At 35.3% G+C, this 27,987-nt stretch overlaps 6 protein-coding genes across 7 annotated transcripts; 1 reads left to right on the forward strand and 5 right to left on the reverse strand.

Annotated features, from left to right (window-relative positions):
* Nucleotides 1-390: 390 nt before the first annotated feature.
* LOC112498804 (putative ABC transporter C family member 15) lies at nucleotides 391-901 on the reverse strand. Its single transcript, XM_025100391.1, has 2 exons — nucleotides 479-901; nucleotides 391-402 (listed from the first exon to the last, which is right to left on the reverse strand). Exons 1-2 carry the CDS (start codon nucleotides 899-901, stop codon nucleotides 391-393), a joined length of 435 nt encoding a protein of 144 aa, XP_024956159.1.
* Nucleotides 902-4,417: 3,516 nt separating this feature from the next.
* Nucleotides 4,418-6,253, reverse strand: LOC102614651 (mitotic spindle checkpoint protein MAD2). Its single transcript, XM_006483970.4, has 7 exons — nucleotides 5,919-6,253; nucleotides 5,765-5,780; nucleotides 5,529-5,659; nucleotides 5,187-5,307; nucleotides 4,963-5,066; nucleotides 4,727-4,848; nucleotides 4,418-4,640 (listed from the first exon to the last, which is right to left on the reverse strand). The coding sequence occupies exons 1-7, from the start codon at nucleotides 5,989-5,991 to the stop codon at nucleotides 4,584-4,586; spliced, it is 624 nt and encodes a 207-aa protein (XP_006484033.1). The 5' UTR covers nucleotides 5,992-6,253; the 3' UTR covers nucleotides 4,418-4,583.
* A 1,720-nt stretch (nucleotides 6,254-7,973) lies between these two features.
* Nucleotides 7,974-13,707, reverse strand: LOC102613983 (trihelix transcription factor GT-1-like). Of its 2 annotated transcripts, none has more exons than XM_006483967.4 (5): nucleotides 12,725-13,707; nucleotides 10,274-10,312; nucleotides 9,188-9,331; nucleotides 8,739-8,963; nucleotides 7,974-8,473 (listed from the first exon to the last, which is right to left on the reverse strand). In XM_006483967.4, the coding sequence occupies exons 1-5, from the start codon at nucleotides 13,308-13,310 to the stop codon at nucleotides 8,271-8,273; spliced, it is 1,197 nt and encodes a 398-aa protein (XP_006484030.1). In that variant the 5' UTR covers nucleotides 13,311-13,707; the 3' UTR covers nucleotides 7,974-8,270. The 2 variants fall into 2 exon arrangements, with proteins under 2 accessions (XP_006484030.1, XP_006484031.1); XM_006483968.4 differs by having other exon boundaries at nucleotides 9,197-9,331; nucleotides 12,725-13,705.
* A 787-nt stretch (nucleotides 13,708-14,494) lies between these two features.
* On the forward strand, nucleotides 14,495-16,507 carry LOC102613683 (uncharacterized). Its single transcript, XM_006483966.4, has 2 exons — nucleotides 14,495-14,785; nucleotides 15,288-16,507. Exons 1-2 carry the CDS (start codon nucleotides 14,647-14,649, stop codon nucleotides 16,286-16,288), a joined length of 1,140 nt encoding a protein of 379 aa, XP_006484029.1. The 5' UTR covers nucleotides 14,495-14,646; the 3' UTR covers nucleotides 16,289-16,507.
* Nucleotides 16,508-18,413: 1,906 nt separating this feature from the next.
* On the reverse strand, nucleotides 18,414-22,170 carry LOC102613392 (F-box protein SKIP14). Its single transcript, XM_006483965.4, has 2 exons — nucleotides 20,729-22,170; nucleotides 18,414-20,035 (listed from the first exon to the last, which is right to left on the reverse strand). The coding sequence occupies exons 1-2, from the start codon at nucleotides 21,671-21,673 to the stop codon at nucleotides 19,496-19,498; spliced, it is 1,485 nt and encodes a 494-aa protein (XP_006484028.1). The 5' UTR covers nucleotides 21,674-22,170; the 3' UTR covers nucleotides 18,414-19,495.
* Nucleotides 22,171-22,266: 96 nt separating this feature from the next.
* Nucleotides 22,267-26,995, reverse strand: LOC102613098 (uncharacterized). The gene is made up of 6 exons (XM_006483964.4): nucleotides 26,709-26,995; nucleotides 26,477-26,613; nucleotides 25,586-25,938; nucleotides 25,213-25,309; nucleotides 24,816-25,097; nucleotides 22,267-24,689 (listed from the first exon to the last, which is right to left on the reverse strand). The coding sequence occupies exons 1-6, from the start codon at nucleotides 26,842-26,844 to the stop codon at nucleotides 23,694-23,696; spliced, it is 2,001 nt and encodes a 666-aa protein (XP_006484027.1). The 5' UTR covers nucleotides 26,845-26,995; the 3' UTR covers nucleotides 22,267-23,693.
* Between the last annotated feature and the right edge of the window lie 992 nt (nucleotides 26,996-27,987).

Consider the following 27,987-nt stretch of genomic DNA (forward strand, 5'->3'; position numbering starts at 1 on the left):
ATGATAACGCTTCTGTTTAGAATATAATTTAACCACAATTTGCAAGAGAAGAGTTCCTTCAGGAATTGGGGGAGCTTGTACTATTAATATCGAATCAACAATTTTCAAATGCATTTTACTGAATGGTCATTTGCTTTTAACACAGTCTGTATATGAACTATTGTTGTGTTAATATATGATTTAAAAAAAAAATAAACCGGTGGTCTATATTTGCTTCAGAATCCTAGTGGACATGTTAAAAAAAAATTCTGGTTTGCCAGTCGTTAGCAGGGCGGGGCGGTCGCTGTGCTGTTTTTGGGTTACTTTTGGATGATCTTCTCAAGCATTCGGCCACTAACTTTGAGAATGAAGAACAACTATCCTCAAGTAATCGCCTTGGAGAGTCATACTCTACAACTTTACCTGCGTCAACACAAAAGATATATTTGTTGATATATCTATCATAAACGTATGTATGTATGTATGTTTGCATGCATACATACACATATGATATTTTTAGCTCCCGGATTTCTTGATCAGAATGCTGTTCCAGAGGATCCGGATTAGTCCTTACAGTTCCTTGGAACAACATTGGATCTTGTGGAATTATGCTCAACCTAGATCTTAAGTCCTGCAAACCTATCTTCGAAATATCTACTCCAGCAATCAGAACTCGTCCTCCGGAAGGCTCAACTACCCTGAAGAGAGCTTGGATTAGAGTGGACTTCCCACTCCCCGTTCTTCCCACAACTCGGATTTTCTTTTCTCCAGGAAAGGTGCAAGTTATTCCTTTCAGGACCATTGGGAGTGTAGGATTATATTGGACAAGAAGGTTTTCAAGCTCAATTTTTCCACTGCTTGACCATTCAGGAGCTTCACTTGGTATGTTTGTGAACTGAAGTATGCTCTCAACCGATATCATATTGTTCTCGACATTGCACAGGTTCCATATCACCCAAGCCTGATAGCAGATCCACAACGTCGTCAGTTGAAATTGACATTTAGATGTTCAAGTGGATAAAATACCATTGTAGCTGAGAGCTGATCATATAGATCTCTTGTAAATCATTACGGTGAGAGCTGATCTTACTCGTATTCCTATTCGGTTAGCACCGAAAATACCATTATCGTTGAGTTAGTGACTCACTCTACTCTCTTGGCAAAGGAAAAGATGGATCAATCCAAACTAGTAATTTGAGTCACCATGCTTGCCCAACAAGAAATTCACGAAGTTCGTGATAGTAATTCAGCACACATTATGTTTTCACCATTATGTTTGGAACTTGTTTTGGTTGAGTTCATAGCTAGTATGAGTGAAATGTTACAAGATGCACAGGTTTCGATTAGTCTGAAATTTTTTAAGTCTGGTGATTGGTGAATTTACACCGTCACTGTGGGAGAAGTTGGGGTCTCAATATCAACAACATTTTCGTTTATGATTCCTTCAATTTTCCCAGTTCTTCTTATCCATCTTTGTGTCTTTGAATACGATCAACCCCATGTAAAAAAATCAAATTCATGTGGATAGGCAGCTTACAAATGGCAGATATTGAAGTTATTATAATTACCAAAACCCAAAAAAATAAAAATGAAAGACAGTTAGCAAACAATTACAAAGTTAATAAGCTAATAATTGTCAAATTATAGAGAGGATGAGAGAAAACAAAAAAGATTTTAAGACTTTGACTGAAAATTTAATAGCATAAGACACAGAAACTAACGGTTCACCAGCTTCTTTAGGAACACCCATTCGCATATACTCTCAATATTGGTGATTACTCGAATTCATCATCAGAACTCGGAGAAATTAATGTAGTGTATTTATTTATTGAGTCGTTTTCGTAATTCAACATAGATTTATTTTCAGGGTGTTCATAATAGCTTTCACAATTCAAAGTGTTCATAATTCATCCAGTATGTATTACAATTATTACAATGTATTTGACGATCACTTGAAAAACGGAGGTAATATCAATTTCAGCAGGCAGCGTCTTCATCTTTTTTATGGAGAGTGCTCCAGGTCCATCAGAAAGTTTAATTCGTAAGTTCATTATTATTGAATGCATGCACGGAAAGTTTTTGAGCTGGTTGTTCATGGTATTAACGAGCTTGGACTATGGTATCACCATACTCACTAGTGGACTTGATTATGGGCCAGACGCTTGTTCAATTATCTGCTTAGATAAATATATTTTGAAATAATTATGTTTATAAGTAATCTGTTTAGATTTTTACTTGGCAAATTTATAATTCTACAATATAATGATGTATGACGGACGATATTTCAGGATTTAATTATTTTAAGGAATTTTTTTATTATTAGAATCATATTTGGTATGAGTTTTGAGTCTTTAATTTATTGTTTAGTGAAATTTTCGATCTATATTTATGTATGTTCGCAATCATTATTTTGAATTAAATTCTTATTTTCCACGAGGATTCTTTGAAACTTTGTGTTTTATTTATCTTTATCATGTTTTCTGCTACAGTATTTGGAAAGTTATTTTAGACTGTTACTACAGGTCTATTTTGACAACTATGAGCGTATTTATTCTGACAACTACGAGAATATTTACAAGAATAAGATCAAGAACGTAGAGGTACTAGTGTGACAGTAGTGCTCAGTACAAGGCTGAGAGACAAGTTCCTACAACTATCTATCGAACCATAGCAAAGATTGATTTGTACGAAGAAACTAAGGTAGCGTTTACTTTTTGGATTGGATTGGGAATCCTGAGGAGTGGGAATCCTAGGATTGGGAGTGTGGAGTGGGAGTGGGAGTAGGTTGTTTACTTACACTGGAATGGAAGCATGGATTAGAGATCAGAATCCAATTTATGTGTTTACTTTGTCTTGGATTGAGAGTAAATAGTTTCAAATTATAATTTTATCCTTATTTAAAGAATTATAGTTTTTAATTACAAAACTAATAAAAAATATATTTAATGAATAATATTTATTTTATTATATTTGTAAATTTATTATAATTATTAATATTCTTAATTATGAACAATAAATTATTAATTTTAATACAAAATGAAACCTTATTTTATTTTATTTAATATAATTATATTAAATTTATTATTATATAAAATAATAATATAATATTATTTAGTACAAAATTAATATTTTCTTAGAATAAACTATTTATTATTATTAATATTAAATAAATATAGTACTATTATTTTTAAAATAAATATAATAATATTACATTTATTAATTCTCTATTAATATAATAATATTATTTTAAAATAATTTTAACTTAGAATCAATGCAAATTATTATTTAGTTAAATATAATATTATTATTCAAATAAATATAATAATATTTATTTTATTTTATTAATTATAAAATATTAAATTAAATTTAAAAAAAATAAAAGGATAAAAAAGGGAGAGGTGGGAGTGGATTCCCACTAAATGGGAGTCCCACTCCCACTCCCCACTCCAAAAATGGGTGGGGCCCACGGAGTGGGATTCCCACTCCCTTCCCATTTAGAGGAAGTAAACGCTGGAGTGGGAGGAATCCACACTCCTCACTCCCACTCCAACAAGTAAACACAACATAAAGCTAGACATTATGTTGGAGGAGACTGATGTAAGACAATATTTTAGGGTTCAATTATTTGAGTCTTTTTTCTTCTTTTTTTTCCCATTAGAGTCATATTTGATATGAAATTTGAGTCTTTATTTATTTATTTATTTTTTGTTTAGGTGGGATTTTCTTTCTACATTTAAGACTACTTAAGTCGCTCTAATATAAACATGAAACCTTCCGCTACGTTAATAATCATTAGTAATAGTGGTGGGCAACCCGCATAGACCCAGCATTAACAGGGCAAGGAGGCTTTAATCTTGGTTTCCCCTGTTAACCACAAAGCTATATAATCGATCCGAGTGTAGATGGGTGATAAAGTGATGACAAAGTCACAACGGGTGCTGCCTTTCTGGAGAAGATCGGTTTTCACATCAATCATCCAAAATTGATGTTTATTATTATTACTATTATCAAAGATTGGGAATTGATTGAATTCTTTAACTATTGGATGGTCGTGGACGGACTGCTTTTTCTGTTACCTTGTGGCTCAAAAACCAACTTGGTAAGCTTTTATTAGTTTTACCAATACCAACAACAAGAATCCTGCCATTTCATTTAAACTTACAAATTAAATTTTGACTCTAACAATGGTAGCTCCTTCTGTGAATAGAAAAGATTCACAGATCAAGGAGAAAACAAAATGTGCAACAGGATTTAAAATCATGGATTAGTTTTACCAATACCAGCAACAAGAATCCTGCCATTTCATTTAAACTTACAAATTAAATTTTGACTCTAACAATGGTAGCTCCTTCTGTGAATAGAAAGATTCACAGATCAAGGAGAAAACAAAATGTGCAACAGGATTTTAAAATCATGGATTAGTTTTACCAATACCAACAACAAGAATCCTGCCATTTCATTCAAACTTGCAAATTAAATTTTGACTCTAACAATGGTAGCCCCTGCTGTGAATAGAAAGATTCACAGATCAAGGAGAAAACAAAATGTGCAACAGGATTTAAAATCATGGATTAGTTTGTTCATATAATAGCCTCTTCTGGCTCTTACTGCTCATCCCATTCATCATTCTTGTAGGATACAAGTGTGTCAACCTTATGTATCTGCAAAGCAGGTAAAATCAGTAGTTAATCACAGTTTCTCATCTGAATCCAATCAGAAACTAACAACCTCAAATTATTGAATTTACCTTGGTATCAAAAGAATGCAATTTCACCATTTGCGGATTTGCAATCAGCTTTGGGTCGCTCTCAATCCAAGTGAATGGGACTGCAACGTCTTTATCTGTGTATGCTAACACATCAAACACACCTACGCAAACAACAAACAAAGACTTGTCATTCAATCAGAAGGACAAAAATGCCAAAGATAAAAAAAAATCCATATATGTAAAAGACAGGTTCATTGGTGTACGTAATTGCTTACAAGTTTCATCAAGGCAAGGCAAGTAAGTAATGCTAGAGGCAATTTGTCTCATGATTGCTTGTATCTCTCTCATAATTTCTTTGTCACTCTTTTCCCTCGACACACTAAATAAGATGATACCACATGGAGCAACAAACGAATCAGATGCATATTTAGAAAACAAATCAGAAATTTCAAGCTTGAAGAACTGAAGTGCTTAAAAGCAAAGACTAAAATCAAAGTACCCCTTCTCAACGACTTCATTATCGGTCTCGATGCTGAAATTCCACCTCTCTAAAACCTCTTTGGTGGCCTTGCTCATAATCACCAATACAACTCTCTGTAGCTTCCCAGCTTCCAGCCACTCTACAAAATTGTGATCAAGTATTTATCAAGGACACGAGAATTAAAATCCAACATATTTTTCCCTTAAATCTTAGTATTTCAAAAGAATTTACAAATTTTGATAAACAAAACAAAACAAATGAAGGTTTTCAGCTTCATATTAATCCAGGTTACAAATAATGGAAGGGTTGATTGGAATTTTGAACTTTTCAGACAGTGCGCCAAAAAGGCATAAAAAGAACCTGAAAGCTGAGCAGTAAGATTAGCAATGAAGGACTTGACACCCTCATCTTCAGTAAGCAACATTGGGAGCCCATATTTCTTCACCTTCACAAAACTTTCTTCTGGATAAACTCCACGATTGTAAAGTATACTAAACAAATTCATCACTCAAAATTTGAATATCAAGGCCGTAAATTGTATAACAAAATTCAAGAAAATAGAAAGCAACACAGGTATCAAGACCGGATTTTTTTACCTGTTTGCTGCATAACCTGAAAATGGGTTTCAAGAAAACCACAAACATAAAAAAAAAGAACTCCCTTAACGCCGCAAAATTTTATCAAATAACAATAAAGAAATGTAACTGAAGAAAAGGGCTTAAAGCTTCAAATAAGGGGAAAAAAACATACCAAAAAACTCGCTGACGATTGCTGCAGAACCGCGTAGAGTTATGATGTCTTTAGCGACCGTCCTTGATGCCATGATTGTGAAAACAAATTATAGGGTTTGGTTCCAGAAAGAATCAAAGAAACAGAATTGAAACAATTTATTGCAAGGAAATTGAAATTGAAATTCAATTTTGGTTCGTGAAATATTACTATATTAGGGCTTTGATTATGTGAAGAGAATGTAGATGAGTTTTGAAGAAACCTTGATTATGGTTTGAGGCAATTGAAAATACAAAGCACGCCAACGGATAGTTTCTGGGTTTCGTCCAAGTGGGCAACAGCCAACGGTAACATTTTTTCTTGCGCCTTTAACGGTAACGAAGAAAGTGCACTTTCTTTAATTTTCAAATTTAGGATTTTGTATATAAAACGCAATTTAAAAATCTCAATTATTATTAAAATTTAAACTTCTGCTAAGTATAATCATTACTTGCTAATCAAATAAATATTAAAAAATTCACTTCACTTCGGAGAACAGAAATACCTAATAATCGAACTGTGTTAGGAGATTATATTCTATCAATATGGAATTTAATTAAATAAGGTAGCGTTTACTTTTTGAATTGGAGTGAGAATCCTGAGGAGTAGGAATCCTATAATTGAGAGTGTGGAGTGGGATTAGGAGTAGGTTGTTTACTTGCACTGGAATTGAAGCATAAAATGAAGATCAGAATTCAATTTATGTTTTTACTTTGTTTTGGATTGAGAGTAAATAGTTTCAAATTACAATTTTATCCTTATTTAAAGAATAATAAATTTTAATTACAAAGTTAATAAAAATATATTTAATGAATAAACATTTATTTGATTATATTTGTAAATTTATAATAATTATTAATATTCTTAATTATGACCATCACAATTTTTATTAATTTTAATTATATAAATTAAAAATTGTTGATAAGGGCAATACAAATGAAATATTTTTACTATTAACATAGTATGAAATTAATATTTTCTTAGAATAAACTATTTATTAGTATTAATTATTAATATTAAATAAATATAATAATATTATATTTTCAAATAAAGATGATATATAATAATATTATTAATTCTCTATTAATATAATAATATTATTTTTAAGTAAATTAAACTTAGAATCAAACCCAATTATTATTTAGTTAAATATAATAATATTATTTAAATATTTATTAAATATAATTATAGTAAATTTAATAAAAAGAAGGGTAAATATAAAATGAAAATTTATTTTATTTAATATAATTATATTAAATTTATTATTTATTAATATAATATTATTTAGTACAAAATTAATATTTTCTTAGAATAAACTATTTATTATTATTAATTATTAATATTAAATAAATAAAGTACTATTATTTTTAAAATAAATATAATAATATTATATTATTAAATAAAGATAGCATATAGTAATATTTATTAATTCTCTATTAATATAGTAATATTATTTTTAAGTAATTTTAACTTATAATCAATGCAAATTATTATTTAGTTAAATATAATAATAATATTTAAATAAATATAATATTTTTTATTTTATTTTATTAAATATTAAATATTAAATCAAATTAAATTAAATAAAAAAAAAGGTAGAAAAGGGAGAGGTAGGAGTGGATTCCCACTCCCCACTCTAAAAATGGGTGGGACCCACGAAATAGGATTCCCAATCCTTCCCCAATTAGTTGAAATAAACACTGGAATGGAAAGAATCCACACTCCTCACTCACACTCCAAAAAATAAACACAGAATAAAATCCTTTGTTTAAAGAAGTCCCTACGTGTAACTTAGCACTTGCCTTTGTTTAATATAAAAAACGATGCTGTTGCAATTACATGATTACTTATTGTGATATGTTAAACACTTTTTATTCAAATAAATTAGTTTCATTTTTTTGGGCAACGCAATTTTTTTTGTTTACTCATAAAATAGGGGACTATATGTTTCCAGGCCTAGTATTTCAATTGTATGCAATTATCAAGCAGTTTCCAAATTATCAAGGATCAAGCTATTAAACAGTTCTAAACAGTAAATGATGAACAATTGTTTCTCTTCTTAACTCTTGAGTACATATTTACATACACTAGACGTTCATGACGCAGTCTAAACTAACAGAAATTTTGCCAAAGCCAAAAGCTTGGTCCTCGTCCTACCAAAAAGGAACATATGACAGCAGGCTGTACAGACGATGAGCCATTTATATCCAATTCTCTTATCACATTAAATTCCCTAGAGCACTGTGAGCGTGTACGAAAATTACACAGGCCATGATATCGTGAACACTGCAAGCACATACAAATATTGGACGACTATGTGCCTACCGGCTCCCTTCAAGTAACACCTCGGTACATTGCACCAGGTCGCAGATCATCCATGTTGTCAACATTTCTGTAACCATCAAACTCCCTCAGACATGTCCAACCATGACGGGCCAGAAACTCCCGGTAATCCTCTTCCGTGTAAAAGGTCTTATCTTCTGTATGGACTGATATGTGATCTGATTCATCATAGAGGCACACTTTAATGGTCAATCCTGCACATAACACACACATTAAAGCCTACAGAAATTTGAACTGTAGAATGCTTAAAGGTTGCTTTACTGTTTGCCATAAGCAACATTTCATTTGATAATAACATGGCACGTATTCCACATGTTAGCTCTTTGAAGGTGTGATAGAAACCATTAGTAGCACCATTCCGGTAATACTTTCAGTCAGAATATCTTTGAGTCTCCGTAGTCTATTGTTTGAGAATTTCACAAAATGTTCATTACAGAAACCACATATGCAATAATTTACCTTCATCAAGGTGAAGAGTATAATTTCCCACAGGCATGTCCCTGTCAATACATCGAACTATCTGGTCTTCATCCTCCAACCAAAATGCACGTTTAGTTCTTATCCCAAAAGCAGACTTGATAGCCTCCTTGATGGCATCTGGAGTACCGTCAATACCAATCCTCCTCGTATAATCACCGCATTTGACTGATATAACCTTCCCACCAAAAGACTGGCCCTCCCCACCTGCCGAACAGAAGGGGGGGGGAAAAATTGTCAATACAAAGATCCCCACAAACATTATACTTAACCTCTGACAACAATTGAATTTGAGATCGCACAAGTGGCAATGATCACATTCACTAGGAAAGAGTAACAGAAAGCCCATATCCACATAGTGCATACTATTTCTTCAGATGGTAAATCACATCGGTGTTAACTTCAAGCAAATAAGTCTGCTTAGAACTTACAAAGATTACCATTTCCAGGTGGGGGGTCCCTCCAATTCCAAGGAGGGACTCCAGCGGCTGCAACTGCGTCAGCTGTTGTGATTGCAAGAGGGTGTCCATCATGATCTAGACGCCTCTCAAGATTAAGTGTTGGCCTGCCAGTAGCTGCACGCTAACAAACTTAAACATGAGGGAATGATATCTCATTTAAGATAAATAATGAGAAAAAGCGTGCAAATATTAAGAAAGACATACTAATGAAATTTTTTTATACCAGAACCTTTGTGCATGAGGAGTGTTAGGAAGTGCTTATTAGTCTACCATGTCTAGACACTTTAAGGATCCTCCTAAAGAAGATTATTAATAAATTCTCCCCCCAATTTGGCTAAAGCTTGCCTTTAGAAAGTTTTTCTTTCTTTTCTTTTTTAGTACTTTGGATCACTAAGCCCAACTAAGTGCCACTAATACTAATGGAGGTCCATATCTCCTTCAACACGGGCATTTTTTTCCCCCCCGAAACTAATAGATAAAGATTCAACTCTCAGGAGCTCTGCACTTCTGCTGGTATAAAGTTGATAATCACAGTTGCATCAATGAACTGATTTTTTACAGTAAAAAGTATAGGATATAAATTGCAAAGACTGCAAAAGTCAAACATCATCTAGATAACCAGATAACCAGATAACCAGATAGCCAATGAAACAAAGCTTTGAGCTGGATTACATACAGCTTACACTGTTCATGAATTAACACATTAGCTACATTAAGTAAAGCTTAAAAACACAAGCATTTGAAGCAATAATCCCTCCTGATTGCAGTTTACTTTTAATGGCTTAGACCTACTTAATACTGATTGCAGTGGGATGGAGGGTTTTAAAGTCAAAAGACAAGGCAAATCCCCTAATGGGTATGCTCTATGGGATCAATTTTAATAAAATTATCAAGATTCCTAAAGGGAAAATGAACTTTTCTATCATAAGCAGCACATGGCAAAGCATAAGTGAAGGCTTCCTAAAGTTGAAAGGAATAAATTCATTCATTCACTCAAACTAAGGGATACAAACAGAATATATATAGATTTAGAATGGTAAGAATATAACACATTACCTTCAACGGGGCCAAATGATATACTGGTATCATCAAAACCTGCATAATTCCAAAAATTTTTGTGATTAATTTCATTGTCGCTTATACAACAGAAAGATTTTGTAAATGCTACTAAAGTGTAAGAGGCTACTCAAGTAAACTTATTTACATGAAGCTTGAGTGCAAAAACTCCAACTTGTTTCACAACATAGAGAACACTCTAATGGTCTAATTTGACAGACTTATACTAGTTTTCAGATGTTTTTAAGATGATATCAACCATAGTGTCTTTGAAAGGCAAGACTTGGTATATTTGTGGTTCCTAAATCTCAACTAACAAAAACTCAAAGTAAAACATCTCGCCGGTCAACATGCATTCAGGAAAGCGTTTCTCATGGTATGCTCCTTAAAATTATATGATATATAAACAATCATCTTCAATCATTTTCTAACTTTTCTCAAGTTAACATCTACCTAATGACAAAAATGATACGAGATATTTTAGACACGATTTTGCAATGAAGTGACTGGTTCAATTAATTCATTGTGCTTCCCCTCAGCTAAAACAAGCATCTACTCACTAGACCGAGACATCAATCAGCTCATTGAGTCTACAAAACTCATACTCTAACGATAATCCCACAGCAAACAGCTCCAACCGAGCCATCTCCATCCCGGCCAATCTTTAGAAAATTGAAAGATAAAAAACCCCATACTTGATCAACCCTGCCAAGCTCAACAGTCAGATTTTGAAGTGATAAACCAAGAAGATGAAGAGTAGAGGCCACTGATTTACATGAGATGTTGGTCCGTGTGTTTCAGTAAGAGAGAAAAGAGAGAGAGAGAGAGAGAGAAAACGGAGTAATTTACTAGAAAGAGGGGGCAGACGACTAAGGCCAAGAATTTATTAAGACTATACAAATAAAGGATAAACTGGGAAATTCGTTATAGTTAGACTCAGTATATAAACACCAATACATATGTGACGGAGTGAAGAGACTTCAAACTGTCCCCGGAAACCGAGTCAGATTTGAGATGCATGCCTATCCCATTAAGGGCTATGTGGACTGGTTGCTAGCTTTGTGAGAAAACTGGCATCCAGATTTAGGCAAAGAGAAGGGCCTCTCCAGCTCTAGGACAAATATGCAAACAGTATAGCTACAACTTCATAGGATCTAATAACTGTTAAAAGCATGCTACTTGTTAATGCATTTTCTACATACCATGGACATTTATTAGAGTATATACAAGTTAGATGCAGATATGAATATGTTCCTCATCCAAAAATATCATCTATTAAAAAGCTGCGTCTTCAAAATACAACTTTGTAAATTTGATAATGAATTATAGAATCTTTAGAAAGGTAAACTGAACGGCTCCATGATCCTTAATGCAGTTTTGACACTTCAAATTAGAGCAGAAGAAAATCACCATAACCAAAGTTAGAAGATTCAAATACTAGATTAGCAACTTACCACAGAATGCTACCTATCCCTATTTTTGACAATTGATAAACTATCAGAAAACTTTCTTTCTTCTCTAACTTTCTCGACTCTAATAAAGTAATAGAAGAAAAAGGACTGAACTTAATGGAAATTTACTACAGCATGGAATGTTTGAGAGACGTGACTTATTGTGCGATCAATATAACCATGAAGCCAATAGCGTAAATCTTGAATAATCCAGATTTTAGCACTCACAATACTAAAGGACTAATTGATTGAGAAAATAATCACTTCCCCTAAAAATTTGCTAATAAAATTCTTACCTAGACAGAGCATAAAATCTACCACAACCATCATGCCACATCTTTAAACAGTATCACTAAATATTCATTTGCGTGCTAATTACCATCAATATCCATGTTTAATGAATTTGATCGCGTAAACATTTTCACTTCTCATATCTTTTTCAAGAGGCTACACTTGACTTTGTATACTGACTTATTCTCTATACTTATCCATATCTATAAAAAAAAAAATAGAAGCACCATAATATAGCCATGAAAAGAGCATGGAGTTTTATAAAGATTTAAACCCCAAAAAAAAAAAACCCCATAAATCTATTAAAAAGCACTAATTACAACTCTTCAGAAGACATCCAACAAACTCCAGTCAATCAAACACATTTCCACAAACATGATTTTAAATTGCAGAGAACAAAAACCACAGACATTGCAAATTTTTACTAATAATTAGCCTTTCGCGTATATCCCTTTCAATTTCATACCCATCTTTCATCCAGAATTAACAAACCATATCCGCATAACTGTCCTAAACTTGGGAAAAAGCCTATTACCTTGATTCCCCACTAAATCGTAGCAATCAAGCATTAAAACTCATACAAACCCAATACAGAAACCAAAACTTTTGCCTCAAATCCACTGAAAGACATCAGGATATCATTCAAAAAATGCCGACCCAACAGAAAAAACTAATAATTAATAACAATTTAAGAGAAAGAAATTGATACCTTTATCAGAGAACTGCATGAAAGTATCAACCTTATTAGCGGAATTGGCGACAGAAGTAGCTTTATACTGAGCATTCTTACTTCTCTCCTTCAAAATCTCATCAATCTCTTTATAATAGGACATCTTAGCAGACCCACTTCCTCTATCTTGATGCTTAGTCTTTTTGAACTCCTTTAGCAGATTCCTCCACTTGTCGGTACACATAGTGGGCGACCTATCAAAACCCTTCTCCCTCATCTTCGCTGATATCTGTTCCCACAAGTGCTTGTTCGACTTGGATGTGTTAAAAAGCCCGTCCATTTCCCTCCGAAACGCAATCAAGATCCGCGTTTCGTCTTGCACCCAAGTCTCGGCGCGTTTCTTGGGAGCCCTGACTTCATGGTCCTCCCCGCCGCTGCTGTCGGCGAGGATCATCTGCTGAGGTTGCAAGTCCCCATTGGACGCCGCGGCCACCTCCATGATCATGTCACGCGAGGAGGCCGCCGCCGCCGCCGCAGCAGCAACAGCAACTGCTTCATCTTTGTAATAATCAATGGGGCGAGGCTTTTCCGTCAAGTAAGGGCGGGGCTTCTCCGACAAGTACATGGCGTTGTTACTCGAATTGCGGCTGTCGTGCGATTTGAAATGAAGGGGGGGAGTTAGTTGAAAGAAGACACAAGCTGAGTTATATATATATTTTTCTTAAATTTTGAGAAGAATTTTGATGGGTTTTATTTGCAGAGGAGGAGGATATCATATCATCACACCGGATCGGTAACAGAAAGTGCGAGAGGCCGTCAAGTAAAAGCTTTGAGTGAATGATTAGCTAAGAAACAGGGATGGAGTTTAAGTGGACTTGGCTCTTATTTATTTATTGAAAAAAATTATCTGTTAATTACAAAATTTATCAATTTGCATTAAACTTGTTGGCAGGATTATAAAAAACATTAGGGGAAAAAAAAAATCATTTTTTTTAATTTTTAGTGGATGCATATGTTGTTGTGATATGCAGGGGAATGATGATGCTATAATAAGATGACGGTGACGGTGTCGGCACCCTTAAGAACTTTCGAAACTACAGAAATCTTTTTTTGTACAAATTAATAATTTTTTGTTATTCTATTCAAAGTCGGGGACCTCGATAGATATTATTTCAGGCCACGAGTCCACGACTGCTTACTTCACTTTGAAAAATAATAGTAATAATCATAAATATGGGGGCATATTTGTAAAATTAGTAAAATGTATGAACCTTGTATGATAACCTTTTTTGATGATGCAAGAAGATTACGAGATTACATGATTCTCGTATCCTAACAAAACAAAAATCATTAAATGACTACCATTAATGCTGCAAAATATCTGTCCAGGGCAGTCCTAATGTACATGGATTACTTCAAAGTGTTTATATATAGCTAATTTAATTTATTTAAAATTTATTAATACTTACAAATATAGAATAATTAAATATTTAATTTCATTTGAATAAATCAATCAAAATCTGTTAACAATACTACAATGAATGATGATACAGTCACAAATTCTTATATAAATATATTTTATATAAATTAATATGATATTAATTTATTAATTGAATGAAAATATAAAATAATATAAATAAATTATGTAAATCAAGAGATATTTAATTTAACTAATAAATTAACATCATATTAATTTATACAAAAATTTATAATTATATCATTACCCATACTGTCACATATATGAATTTACATGCCATCTATATTCAGTAATTCTAAACGACATCATAAATATTATTTAAACAGTACGAAATGTCGTCCGTAACATGAGGTCGTAACGACAAAACAAACCCCTAAAACGCTTAGAAAACATCTTAAATCCATTCGAATCGAGAACGACGATTAAATAAACAGTTTGCCAAATTCATACAAGAAGTAATGCCTGTAACCGTAAGCAACAAACCATGTTGAATCTGATTCAGGTCTCTTGCTTTCAATCAAGAGCTTCCATCGTTTTAAATAATCCATGCGCAAGACCCTTTTCAAGTATTACAGTTTCAGCGCCTGCTATCATCGGTTTTAGCAACTCAAGGTCTCTTTCAGGTATTTTATCAAACACCTCGCATTAGTGTACTCAGCTTCTTTCTCATTTAGTTGTTTTTCAACTGAATTGAGTTTTGGGTATGCTTATTTGAGCTTTTAGAGTCGTGAGTTCTCTCATTTATTGTTTATTTGGAGGGAAATTGGATTCATTTTAGTTACTTTAGCTCTGCGTGGCATTGTTTACGAAAATTCTGACTTGGACTACAACTTGCGGTGGGTAAAATATTTTTGCTTTTGCTGTGTTTTTGGGATAAGAAACTTAGATTAAACTGTCTAACTTTCTGCATGGGAATCTTTTTTTATTTTCATTTGACATGATAAAGATATTTCTTGTATGATGCTATATATCAGTATTGGGGAAAATTTGAATTCTCTTCGTAGTCAGAAGGATCCAGTGCGCATGCTTGATTGTATAATACGACTTTTCTAACGAATGGTTGTAATGGAATTTTTCTTTTCATCATGAATTTGATCTTGAATTATCTACTAACCATTCCAGCAGTCTGCAGCTTTTGTAGGATCCTTCAACCAAATAAATTTTTCATCAACTGCCTGATCCTCTCAGCAATGAGCAATGACTATTTAACAAGATGCAGCAGCATTTACCATCAAGTAGGACGACCTCTGTCTCAAAAGAGAAGGTGTGGAAGTGCAATTTACAGAAACTTTTCCACCTGGTCGGCCTCGCTGATCTCTCCTGTGGCTTCTCTTGTGGTTCGCCCCCCCTCATCACTAGCGGTGGTTGCCTGCGTAACACAGAATGATATGCTCCAGCGATCTGATGAATGGTTTGCCCTTAGAAGGGATAAGCTAACCACTAGCACCTTCAGTACTGCCTTGGGTTTTTGGAAGGGAAAACGTCGCTCCGAGCTCTGGCATGAGAAAGTATTTTCCTTGGAGACACAAGTTATTGAAAATTCTAAAAGGTGTGCTATGGAGTGGGGTGTGCTGAATGAAGCAGCAGCTATAGATAGGTACAAAAGCATTACTGGTCATGATGTGAGCTCATTAGGATTTGCAGTCCATGCAGAGGAGCAATTAGATTGGCTTGGGGCTTCTCCAGATGGTCTTCTTGGTTGCTTTCCAGGAGGTGGCATCCTGGAAGTGAAGTGTCCATATAACAAGGGAAAGCCCGAGATTGCTCTGCCCTGGTCAACCGTGCCTTTCTATTACATGCCTCAAGTGCAGGGTCAAATGGAAATACTGGACAGAGAGTGGGTTGATTTGTATTGCTGGACACCAAATGGAAGCACAATTTTTCGCGTCATTAGACGACGTGATTATTGGGAGCTAATACATGGGATTTTACAGGAATTTTGGTGGGAGAATGTTGTTCCTGCTAAGGAAGCTCTGTCAATGGGCAGGGAAGAGTTGGCCACGTCATACGATCCAACATCCACTCATAGACTTACAGGGCTTGCAATTGTAAAGAGCTTGAAGTTGGCCAGTGAGTCAAAATTATTGTGCAAGGAGATTGCGGGTCATGTTGAATTTTTCAGATGACATACCTAAATGGAAAGCTAAGCAACTGGCTGCCATTGTGATCTTTAATTTTGATTTGTAAACCACTTATTTTCAATTATGTGCTGGAGGACGAGTGACAGGTGGACGAATAGACTGAAAAGCTTTAGGAGAGCTTTTGCTTTATGATTCTTTGCCTTAGAAAGAGAGGTAATATTTAAAAAGATTAAAAACCCATCAAAACTTGAACGGCTTCGAATTCATGATTCTTCAAATATGTAGGTTCAGCGTGCATGTATATATTTCAGCTGGTTCTGTTATTGTAATGGCAGACCAAGTCAAAATTCTGTCAAGGAAGGGACAGCCCTCTTTCTCAAAATCATCTATTTTCTAGCAAATTTACACTTATGTCAAATAAAAGGATGTGTCTAAGTTAAGAACTGGGGTTTGTTGAGAGACAGATTCTTCAATCTGCTGTTGAATATAACCAACTATTGCCTAATTATTCAGGTTGGCAGAACATAAACTTGGTTAAATTAAGGAAATGACCGCTAAGAGAAAAGAAAAAATTCTAAAGCCGGTAATCCAACATAACTAACATTTTTTACCCACCTTAGCTGGAATGAACGGAAGTTCGTGACAATTAACAAATGAGTTAAAAAAAGGCAAATGGCAGTTAACAGAAATTACTAAAGCTGATTTTCTAGCAGCTGCTGTTTATTCAGGCAAAAGTTGGGGAGATTAGGAAACAGAAGAAGGATGGATAATGGGTTATCCTGGGCTGATCAATGGGATTACCAGAACCCTGACCCTCTGCCAGTATCAGATAAAGATAAGAAGAAGAAGCATGAATCCAAAAGCAAGTTTGGGAAATTATTCGGGTGGATGAAAGATCGTCGCAAGAAACCGGAGAAATAATGAAAGTCCAATGCTAAGGATTTACTCTTGCCCTCATCCATCTTCAACAATAGCATTACCAAAACTTCTCATGTGTGAAACAAATGTTTATTATCATTTTGTTTTGTTCATTTAGAAGCTGTATCTGCTATTCGAGATTACAAATGATATCAGATAGGAAAAATAATACCATTTGAATAATCGATTTCAGGGGAGTGTTATAATCATATGCTCCTGGTGTCAATGGTTTTGTTCTCTTTTGCCTTCCACCCGCGATTTCCTTTTGCCTTTTGTTGTTTGTTGTAAGTTTTCCTCTGTAAGGTTTGGAACAAATATAATAAACTTTCACTTCTTTTCTTCCCAATTATTCTTGATAGATTATTAGCAAAGGGTTTGTTTCGTTGTCGATCAAGATCGATGCCCTCAAGGGTGAAGTTCAATGCATGGTGCGTAAGAGAAAAGTTTGCATTATGTGGATTGTCACAGGTAAATCTTGATTGAAAATTCTTAGTCTTTGTTGTTCATTTTGCTGCAGCATACTCCTGTAACAAAGGTCTGCAAGAGATAACAAAGTTGTTGAGGCAATGTTAAAGCTACCAGTAGAGAATTAAACTTGTGTTTGTCTCAATATATATACATAGAACAGATTGGCACAGAAGAACCACTTGAATAACTAATGTTTGGTTATCCAGGATGCAATGGTTACTGATTTTCGGTTAACAACTCCATCTTCATAGATGGATTAAACTCTCAAAGTTCAACTACAAATGAAAAAAAGGAAAAAGACAACGAAGTTTATAATGAAAAGTTGTATATATCAACAATACAACATCCTCCCGTCTTCCTAATTAAAAGGCAGGATATTTCGCCTTGCAGCCAAGGAAACTGCAGAGTTACCACCATTTCATTCTAATCTATAAATTACAGTTTCCAGTTTCAACAGGCATGATGTATTTGTTCTTGTTAGCCAGATATGAACCTCTAAAAGCAAAAAGAATGGAAACTGATAAATATTACTTCCAACAGGAGATTCAACTCACTTCACTTTATTGCTGTTCAAGATCAGCAAAGATGTTTAACAACACTTGTAGTCAATCATCTGTTGTTTTTGCTTCTTTTTTTTCCCCCCTGAAATTGTTATTTCTGCTTTTTAGAAAGAAATCATAAATGCAAGCATTCAAGAATAATAAACATATGCTAATAATATCTGATACAAAGCAAGAGCATTAGCAAGCTGAGCTCTATATCCTAACATTGAACAGTAAGGAGATGCTGAAGAAAGTTTATTGCATTGCTATTAAATTTTTAACACAACAGAAAGGACAATTTCTGATGAACAATAAAATCTTAACAGTACTGTCTGAGTGTCTGTACTTTTATTTTCCTTTTTCTAGGTGACATTTAATGCATACAAGTAGAAATTCACAAAGGAGACTGATAAAATCTTCCTCATGGAAGAAACAAGTACAAGCCCCATACTATGATGGATGATGCCAATCACCACACAATGACAATAAACTATAGTCAGAATTCATGAAGCAAGCCAGGGTACAGAAAACAGGGGATGTAAAACATCCATTAGCCCAAGCTCAGAGGTCCAATAAAACAAGTGACCCCAAGTACTGCATCCCCAGACAGAACACACAAGAAGCTACTGCACAGCAAGAAGATTAATCAATGCAGATCTATCAGGCAATGGAGAAATCGTGCCTCCTGGTTGACAAATTAGTAGAAGCTTGCTTCAACAAAGGAGGATTTGAGTTCATGAGGGATGACTGATGTCATCGCACAACGGTCAGGTCCAACGAACTTTACAACAACACCACAAGCCCAGGTTGATGGCAACACACTTGTCTGTTTCAAACATCCATGAGCAGACCGGTCTATTCCTTATTGGACATTATTATGTGCTAGAGCATGCACTTTGTCAAGTGCTGTTGCAACTGAACTGCCGGGACACGGTGAAATCCTGTGTCCTGGACATAAGGCAGCAATTACAACCTTTAACTCCATATTCTTTGGAATGTTATTTCATTTGTTTTTTCATCTACTTCTTTTTCTTTCTTTTTTTCTTTTTTTGTACCCCCCTCACTACACAGAACATTAAACCCAGCAGATGACTAATTGCAGCCCCAAGAGGACAGCCCACCAATTGGTGGAACCAGACTCATCCAGCAGACCAAGAAGGCCATAAAAGTTAGATTGAGAGCAATATGTTAGCTGCCTACCCAGCTAACCACTCATACAATTTCTCAAACACAATGTGAAACCAGAAGACACAAGCAATTATCAATATCTACCCATGAAGACGGTGGCCAAATGTGAAACCAGAAGACAAGCAATTACCAATATCTAGCCCTGAAGACAGAGGCCACTAATCGGTTCATTGAGAACAACAGATGTAGTAGGGTCCCTTCTAACCTGCCTGTCTTGGCACTTCCCACAATCCGAACAAAGCAAATCCAAGCTAAATGTTTCCTCATACTCACTGTCATTAATACATCGTCCACAATGAGCACACCGTGCAATGCAAAGTGTGCATGCCCTGCATAACGGGTAGGCCTGTTCTTTTCTGAGACAACCCTCAGCAGGGCAGTCATAAACTAACCTCAGATTCTGACATTTCGGGCACATTTCAATGTCAATGGCACGGTCATCCTCACAGGACAGATACAATTTTCCTCTATGGTAGAAATGTGGCTTGTGAGTATTCTGCTGCATCAAGCTATCTGTACCCAACAAGAACTTCAACTCTTCAAAATGCTTCTGTGTAACTCCATACAACCCACCAATCCTCAGATGCTTCACACCTTGCGCACCCATAGACTTGAAAGCCTTTAAGCTGTTCACAATACCCTCAATACTGAGTCTTGTACATCCAGGCACACTCAGCTGTTGCGAGTTGCAAGAAGGAGAACAATATTTAGCACATTATTAAATTGCAAGGAGAAAAAGATTAAAAAGAAGCGAAGAGTATGCACACATTCAACTAGCACCATGACAATGATTTGATCATTTTACTGCCAAATCCCAGATAATAGGACTTAATAGTACATAAGTTTTCATCTATATTTAAAATGGAAAACAGAACAAGAATATAAGCATGGTCATTGTTTTAATGACATCTGAAAAGCGAGATTCACCAAAAATCCAAAGGCAATATCCAAAAAGTTTTCATCCGTATTTTCACCCACTATGAATTATTTCTAACTTCCCCAAAGGAAGGCCCAGCAAATTATCAGTCCTAACATGGAACTAGCAAGATTAATTAACATGCACCACCTGAAGCAGCAAAATAGAAACACAAACTTTTTGCTCAATATCAACTGATATTGGATAAAACCGTACAAAATATCCCCAATCGCTTTCAAAAAAGCATGATAGATCCAATGAATAGAAAAGAACCAAGGCATAAATCAACTCATGTAATACCGACCATCAACAACATCCCCAAACTAATTGGGAAAATCTCATATAAATACTTAAACCTACGGAAAGTAATTATGCAAGCTGAAAGGCATCAATCAAGGTATAAATAAAAAACCTACAACAAGCATGGACCAAAATTAGTGAAAACATTCTGACCTTGGTTAACCTTGGATTACTTTCCAGCACACGTTTCAAACCATCATCAGTAATCCTTGGGCACTCCACCAGACTCAAGCATTGCAAATTGCCTTGAGCTCTATTGGTTAATTGCAAAAGAACATCATCAGTAATCTTCTCATTCAATGGTTGATCAATGTGAATACTCCTCCACAAAAGGGGGTCATCCCTAACCGTAGAGCACAGAGATCTGCAAACCTTTTCAACTACAAGGAGATCTTGCACACCCAGATAACCAAGAGAAAAAATCAAAGCAGCATGAGGAGCCCCTTCCTCTCCATCACAACAGCTCCCGTTACCCTCCAACAATGCTTCGCTTTGCTGATCAACAAGACCGACATTATCATTCCCAAAACCAAACATGTCATCCACATTACAAGTTGATGCAAGACCACCATGACAAGACACCTCCTCCACAACTTCTTTTGGCTGAAAACGCTCACTAGATCCACTTGCTACATTCAAATAATGCTCATAACCCATGTTATTAGGAAAACCCTGGAGCCTCATAGCATTATTCCAAAAGAAATTCAAACCAGCAAACAACTGACAATTACCATCACTTGTCCCAACCTCATCCCTTCGAAACCCACCATAATCCACCTCCAAATCCTCAAGCCACCCCGTAATTGCAGCTGTGAAGGTAGTACTAATATCCATTCCAAAGGGATCCGACGGCAAAAGATCAATAATATCCGTTGACACAGACTCTTGAGACCCACACCTGTTTTCAGCCCTGTCCCTCCCATAATCAAAGCAATCATCAATTTCCTGATTCAAATGCCAATTCTTAGCATACCCATCTCCATTTTTCTCAGGTATGCCCTCGACAAGATACCCATTAGCAATCCTCATTGGGGACACCAAATTATCCTCAGTTAAATGTCCAGGAAAGATTGGTCTATGGGAAAAATTCAACGCCATTTTATCATACACAAACCCCAACCCAATCTCTCTGTACAAAATCTATGAAATACTATGCAAACCCTAATGTTTCTTCTCTTCCATTTTTCTTTTGATTTTTGTTTTAGAAATATCAAGGAAAAAATACTGGGCAAAAAAGAAAGGCAAGACAAAAATTTTAGGGAAGATCTAATCCTAATCTAAATCTAACAAGAAAACCCTCGATTTCTGATGACAAACTAAAACAACGGCACCAAAAATTTCACAGAGTTTCCCGTGAAAGATTAAAAAACCTAATTCCAGCTACAAAGTGAAAGAAGAAACCGTTTAACCAATTATCTACACAAAGAATCAAATCAATCACTCAAATATTCTTTTTTTCTTTTTTTTTTTCCGCCACTTAATCAAAAGCTAGGGTTTGCAAGAAATCTAAAACGGAGAGAACAGAAAATGAATTAGCGATAATCGAAAGACAAGATTACCACAAAAAAGATAACCCTAATTTGACTCCCACAAACGCAACCGATGGAGAAATTCAAGTCTCGGCTATTGGCATGGCATCGAGGAGCTTTCGCGATTCCAAACTAGGACTCGAAATTGGAAAAAGAAAATGGAATTTTTTTGGGGGTTTTCGTCTCTTTTGAGTTAGGGGATTCGATGTGGGTGAGTCTGTCGACCGAGTTCAAAAGAAAGAAAGGGAAAACGGAATTAAAGAGCTGATAGAAGAATAAAGTTGGGGGAGAGAGAGAGAGAGAGAGAGAGACAAACAAAATTATTATTATTATTATTATTTTCTTTTTTGGTTTTGTGTGAGAAAATGAAAGGGAACGATGAATGAATTGTCCGGTTAAGGGGAGAGAGGGCCAGGGGATATATCGACACGTGTCAGTTAGTTAAAAATAGGGTTACTTTTTATTCGCAGTAAGTAGTGGCGGGAGATGGATTCCGGAATCCCCCTTGTGTTCTGCGTTTTGGGTCTCCCTCCTAATCTCTCGGTCTATCAATTATTGTGGATATCTTCTTCTTCTGCGCGGCATATTTTACCGTATCCATTTGATGTTCATCCGACGGATGGGAATTCATAAGGAGCGTTCTCGTGTGAGTTGTTCTAGGATGAGATTGGATGTCAGGGAGTGTGTTGAAGTGTCAGCATTGATGATGTGTCTTCAGGGCCCATGACAACCTGTGGCTGCCCCTCGGCTTATCTGGACAAGCCCCGACCCATTTAGACATAGGAGAGGGATTAGGATAATGACTTAGTAAGTATAAGATTAAAACTAATCAATTAAGCAATTTTTAACCCCCCAAACCAAAAAAAAAAAAAATCAATTAAACAATTAGAGGTTATTACATTTATAATTATTTATTCAAGGCCAGTTTTTGCTTCAAAGTAGTTTCAACAAACATATGTAATTATAGATCCATTAATTACTTTCTCAATTTTGGTAAGCTAGGCTAGGAGACTAATGTTGAAGTACAAAGTTATCGTGACGTAAAAGCACTCTCTTTTAATTTTTTTTTTAATTTTACGAATTAACTTGATGAAAATAGAGATGTATTTAATCTAGCTGCCAAAGGCATCCTTCAAATCTTCACGTTCAGAATAACCTCTCGTCCGAAGCATCTAAAAGCAATTCTTGAAGATAAAAGTCACAGACGATAAGGACCAGCTCAGAAGCTGCTTTACTACCAGAGAGATCAGATTCAACCACACAACAAACAGGTGTTTCACAAAAGCTTCCGAGGCTTAGAAACAGCTCGTCCGGCTAATACACCAAGAGGCTAGCCAGAAGCTAAAACAATACAATAAACTAAGAGCAGTGGTGAAATGGAACAGATGACTTGAGCCCTAAAGCACGATAATAATCCGAATCCTCGCCATCTTGATTTTTGGTTCTTCTAAATTAAAATTATCTTGGAGTTAGAACAGAAGTCAAAAAATTAAACAGTCAAAATCTCAGCTTAGTAAAGACACTGAAAAATAAAATGTGATACGATGCGAAACTGTTTCATAAACTAAAAGAATTGATATCTTCCTGTTTTAATTTCTAGACTTCTTTCTTGATGACTTTGATGAACCCTTAGATGACTGTGCAACGTTCTGTGCTGCTCCTTTGGAGCTCGTTGCCTGGCTTGATGTTGAATTAGAACTGGCACCGGCAGCACCTGCGTCATGCTTTTCTCTAACAACTGCACCCTGAGAGCCTCTAACCTGAGCAGCTCTCTTATCCTTTCTCCTGGGCCTGTAACTTGACCTTTCTCTCTTAGGGAGCCATCTTTCTGGGTCTGGAGGAGGACCAGGATTCGCAGGGTCAAATCCTTTGGGGTATCTAGGCTTTCTCTTTCTCTTTTTCTTTGCTTTATCCTTATTCTTACCTTCCCCATGTGCTTCATTTACCTCAAAATAAGAAGCACTTTCAACATGTTTCGCTCCAGAAGTCTTCTCCAAACTATCCACATCAACCCCATTTAAACCTGGTAATGGCTTCAGCCGCTTCTCGTAAGATTCTGCCTTGTCAACATCTACATGAGCTGATGTAGTTACCAGCCCAACCAATGCCTCGATGCTTCCATGGGTTTTCACAAGCTCCTCAAAGAGATGGGAAGCATCCTCCTCCCTGCCATGTCTGAGCTTGAAGGAAGCAGCCTCTTGCATTATAACACTAAGCTTATTGTCCTCAGTCATGGCATTTAACCACCATTTGATTGCAGAGTCAAGGACAGCTGCTGCGCCGTCAATATCCCCAGCACGCTCTTTAAGAGCCACAAGGGTGGCAACAGTAGCAGGCATGCGTTGGATATCAGGTATCTTAGCCAGAGACTCAGCCGCAATAAAAGGGTGGTTGGCAGCAGCAGCAACCTGTGCCCTTGCCAAGAGAATAATTTTAGATTTATCAGGGAGCTTTTCAGAAAACTGCCCTAGGAGTTCTTCAGCTTTCCCAGCCTTGTTCTCTCTCACTAGGACAGCAGCTTGAAGCAGTAATGGCATCACACTATCAGGAAACATATCAGGCAATGCAGCTACAAGTTCTCGAGCCTGCAAAAATTTCAGCAACATATTATGAGATATCAAGTAAGCAAGAGTCTTCAAATGGATGACTCAGTTCAGAGTAGGAATAGATAAAACGAATCAATCAAAGAAAAATATGATCCAACTGAATACCTGATCCATCTTATTGGCATGAAGAAGTAAGAGCACCCGATTGGCATATATTGCCTCCCTTTGTTTTGGTGACAGCTTCAAGTCAAGTACACGAGCTAGCTGAAAGTTTTGCATGTCTTTCTCTTTAATGCGATCAAGTTTCTTTAGGCTATCATTAACATCTTTTGGACCTTTCAATGCAACGAGGTTGTTCACGGCCACCGCAAATGATGATTCATCCGCCAGATTTCGTTTGATGATATCTGTGTAAGCTCCAAATGCTTCTTGTGTGTTTCCAAGGAGCTGATAGAACAAGCAGATTTGAGTTATTGGCCGCTGTATAACCCCTTTTGATAAAATAGAGTAAGAAAATAATAAGAAAAAGAGAAGGTAAAATATTTTCATCACTTTTGTTTACCTGCTGAACATAGGCTAATTGGACAGCTATAGGAGCCAATTCAATCTCTATATCATCCTCAGCAAAGTTGTCATCGGTCAGAGTTTCCTGACCAATTCTGACAAAAATCAAGTACATAAGAATCATGACAATGCATCCTCTTCACAGTAATTATAATGGCTCATTTGTAATAGTATGACAATAGAGACAACAGACTGCTTCAATAAAAAATTACAAATAAAAAAATGTATATATTTCAAATGGCATGCTTAAATATTCTAAGCAGCAGTTTGCTAACATATTTCCAAAGTCATGATACAATAATTCTGAACGGTAACAACCAGAAAATTTTCCCACAATAATGAATATCCGCAAGAAAATAGAAAAATGCTACCTTCGGGCAGTCAACAAGAGCTGTTCTGCTTCAGTGTACTTATTCATTTCTGCCAAAGAACAAGCTGTGTTGTATGCCAACTCAAAACTGCTAGTAGCTTTCACCCTAAGTAAATCCAGTGTCTTTTGAACTTCAGAAGCTCTCCCAGCAGAAATCAAACCAGCAACAAAATTTATTTCTAGAGAGTCAATCTTGGATTTTTGAAGCTTCTGGTAGAACTCCACACAGGCATCCATTTCTCCTGAGCGATATAGAATCTGTGACTTTAACAGCATTGTTGCTGGATTGTTCTCTTGGATTTTCAAGGATTCCAACGCTTCATCTAACCTGTTTTGCCTGTATAGGCAGTATGCCTATTTAAAAATAGCCAAAGGAAAATCAAAATCAATACTGGAAGTTGATAAAAATTTAGTGCATTCAATGCATCTAAAGATACACTTTGATTGCACCACTATAATCCTAAATCAAGCAAATCTAGCAGCCACAGAATGCAAATTAGCATTGGATGCATTATCTCACATGTTTTCAGATTGCCATAATGAAATCACACTAAGAGAGAAGACCTATACTACAACTTAATGTAAATATTATCAAATCTGTTTAATTTTATCTAAGAACAGATGCAAACAGCAAGGCAGTAACTTAGATAAGTAACAGATGTAAACGCAATATCCTATGAATTGTAATTTGTTTAGCAAAACCTGCATCCATGTATGCTCACATTGCTTCACCTAAAGTCCCGGACTGACAAGTTCAAAGGTAATTGGTTGTATCATGGCAGCTAAGAAGCTTATGCAGATATGAAGTTAAACAAACTTCTTCGAAACTAACCAACTTTCTTTTATGGCACATAAATAGGAAGCAAAAGGAAAACATGACAACATTAAAAACCTTTAAGTAATTAAAATCACAAGTAAACTTCTGAGACGATTGAATCGTAGAGAGAGCATCGTCAATGTTATCAGCCTTTATCAGAGCCACCACTTTGCATCGCATCGCGTCCTCGTCGCTGGGATTAGTGGAAAGTACTGCGAAATGTTTCACGCGCAACGGTAAGAAAATAATCGAAATGTAAAGAATTTTGGTAATAAAATTAGAGAGAATTGAAATATGAAAATTGGACCTTGATCTGCGACTTTGACGGCTTGTTCGAATTCGGATCGTTCGATGTGTCTGTTAAGCGAGGTGAAGAGGTCTTCGATTGGTGGAGGAGGCTGCGACGGAGAAGGTGAAGGCTTTGGTTTGGCTTTAGGAGCCATTGGTTGATGGGATTTTCTCAGTTGTGAGAAGTGATTGTGTTATTTACTCGGACGCCAACCAGAGGAGAGAACGATGGGAGCGTTGGAGGGGTTTTCAGTTGCCGGTTTCCCCACTTGAGATTTGGTGTTTCTTGTTTTTCAGTTTCTTCTGTCCTTGGGCCGGGTAGCCCGAAGGTTTGGCCCAAACTGTTTTGTGCAACTATTCAAGGTGGGGGGGGGGGGGGGGGGGGGGTTTAACTTAAGACTTGGAAGTTGGAATGACACTTCACTCCTTCGGTCAAAATAAATTCAAAGAATAGGCCCTCTTAACATCTCAAAATTTTCCAATTAAATCACTTTTTTATTGAAATTACTTAAATAATTAAACCTAATTTAATTAATTTTTTATTTTAAATATAAATTTAATTAAATATTTGAATAAATTGTTATTTTTTTATTTTTTTACAACCACCCTGTTTCTTAGCTTATATTTATATTTTAATTTTAATAAAAATATTTTTGTTTAGAAAATTATAAGAATTTGGAGTTATGAAAAACATAAGTTATCTAATAAGAAGAAATAATTCAAGATTTTAAATTTTGTATACATTTTATAAATAAAAACTTTTAAAATATACATTTTTTAGGTGAAAACGTTTTTATAGGAAGATAGTTCGTTTTAATACATAATTTTATATTTTATATATTAAATTGAGAATATTTTAAATAATAAAGTTCAAAACGAGTGTTTTAAGGATTTTAAAGGACTGTTAAAAACTCTACTCTAAAATCAAATCAGTTAAGAGTAATGTTTTTCGTACCCCTTTAATATCCTTACAAGTTTCAAGACCCTTTTTGTTTTTTGGTTTTCTTAGCTGTTTTGCTAGATGACATTATATTCAATGACGATATGAATTTAATTAAATTAAAATCTCTTTTGCAAGTCTTGAATCCTAACTAGTATATGTAAATGATTGAAAATTAATTTTTTTGATATAAAATCCAATAATTTTGAATCATTAACGAAATAAATTAAAATTAATATATTTTTTTAATGAGATATAATACAACTGATATATTTACAATAAGAATTCAATACAATCCCTTATTTAAACGATCCTCAGTAATGTTTGCAAATTTACCACCCTTAGTAATGTTTACAAA

The sequence above is a fragment of the Citrus sinensis genome, chromosome 4 (genome assembly GCF_022201045.2).
Source record: "Citrus sinensis cultivar Valencia sweet orange chromosome 4, DVS_A1.0, whole genome shotgun sequence".
Lineage (NCBI taxonomy): Eukaryota > Viridiplantae > Streptophyta > Magnoliopsida > Sapindales > Rutaceae > Citrus > Citrus sinensis.

What these genes read in the sequence shown, in the direction of transcription:
- LOC112498804 (XM_025100391.1), bottom strand. Translation starts at nt 901, where the DNA reads ATGATATCGGTTGAGAGCATACTTCAGTTCACAAACATACCAAGTGAA.
- LOC102614651 (XM_006483970.4), bottom strand. Translation starts at nt 5,991, where the DNA reads ATGGCATCAAGGACGGTCGCTAAAGACATCATAACTCTACGCGGTTCT. An exon ending in AATGAAGTCGTTGAGAAGGG is followed by an intron (nt 5,067 to 5,186) that starts GTACTTTGATTT and finishes CATCTTATTTAG; the next exon opens with TGTGTCGAGGGAAAAGAGTG. An exon ending in GCCTTGCCTTGATGAAACTT is followed by an intron (nt 4,849 to 4,962) that starts GTAAGCAATTAC and finishes TTGTTTGCGTAG; the next exon opens with GTGTGTTTGATGTGTTAGCA.
- LOC102613983 (XM_006483967.4), bottom strand. Translation starts at nt 13,310, where the DNA reads ATGTACTTGTCGGAGAAGCCCCGCCCTTACTTGACGGAAAAGCCTCGC. An exon ending in CATGCAGTTCTCTGATAAAG is followed by an intron (nt 10,313 to 12,724) that starts GTATCAATTTCT and finishes GGAATTATGCAG; the next exon opens with GTTTTGATGATACCAGTATA. An exon ending in ACCTGGAAATGGTAATCTTT is followed by an intron (nt 8,964 to 9,187) that starts GTAAGTTCTAAG and finishes TCTGTTCGGCAG; the next exon opens with GTGGGGAGGGCCAGTCTTTT.
- LOC102613683 (XM_006483966.4), top strand. Translation starts at nt 14,647, where the DNA reads ATGTTGAATCTGATTCAGGTCTCTTGCTTTCAATCAAGAGCTTCCATC. An exon ending in CAACTCAAGGTCTCTTTCAG is followed by an intron (nt 14,786 to 15,287) that starts GTATTTTATCAA and finishes CCATTCCAGCAG; the next exon opens with TCTGCAGCTTTTGTAGGATC.
- LOC102613392 (XM_006483965.4), bottom strand. Translation starts at nt 21,673, where the DNA reads ATGGCGTTGAATTTTTCCCATAGACCAATCTTTCCTGGACATTTAACT. An exon ending in GTAATCCAAGGTTAACCAAG is followed by an intron (nt 20,036 to 20,728) that starts GTCAGAATGTTT and finishes AACTCGCAACAG; the next exon opens with CTGAGTGTGCCTGGATGTAC.
- LOC102613098 (XM_006483964.4), bottom strand. Translation starts at nt 26,844, where the DNA reads ATGGCTCCTAAAGCCAAACCAAAGCCTTCACCTTCTCCGTCGCAGCCT. An exon ending in CGTCAAAGTCGCAGATCAAG is followed by an intron (nt 26,614 to 26,708) that starts GTCCAATTTTCA and finishes AACATTTCGCAG; the next exon opens with TACTTTCCACTAATCCCAGC. An exon ending in ATGCCAATAAGATGGATCAG is followed by an intron (nt 24,690 to 24,815) that starts GTATTCAGTTGG and finishes AAATTTTTGCAG; the next exon opens with GCTCGAGAACTTGTAGCTGC.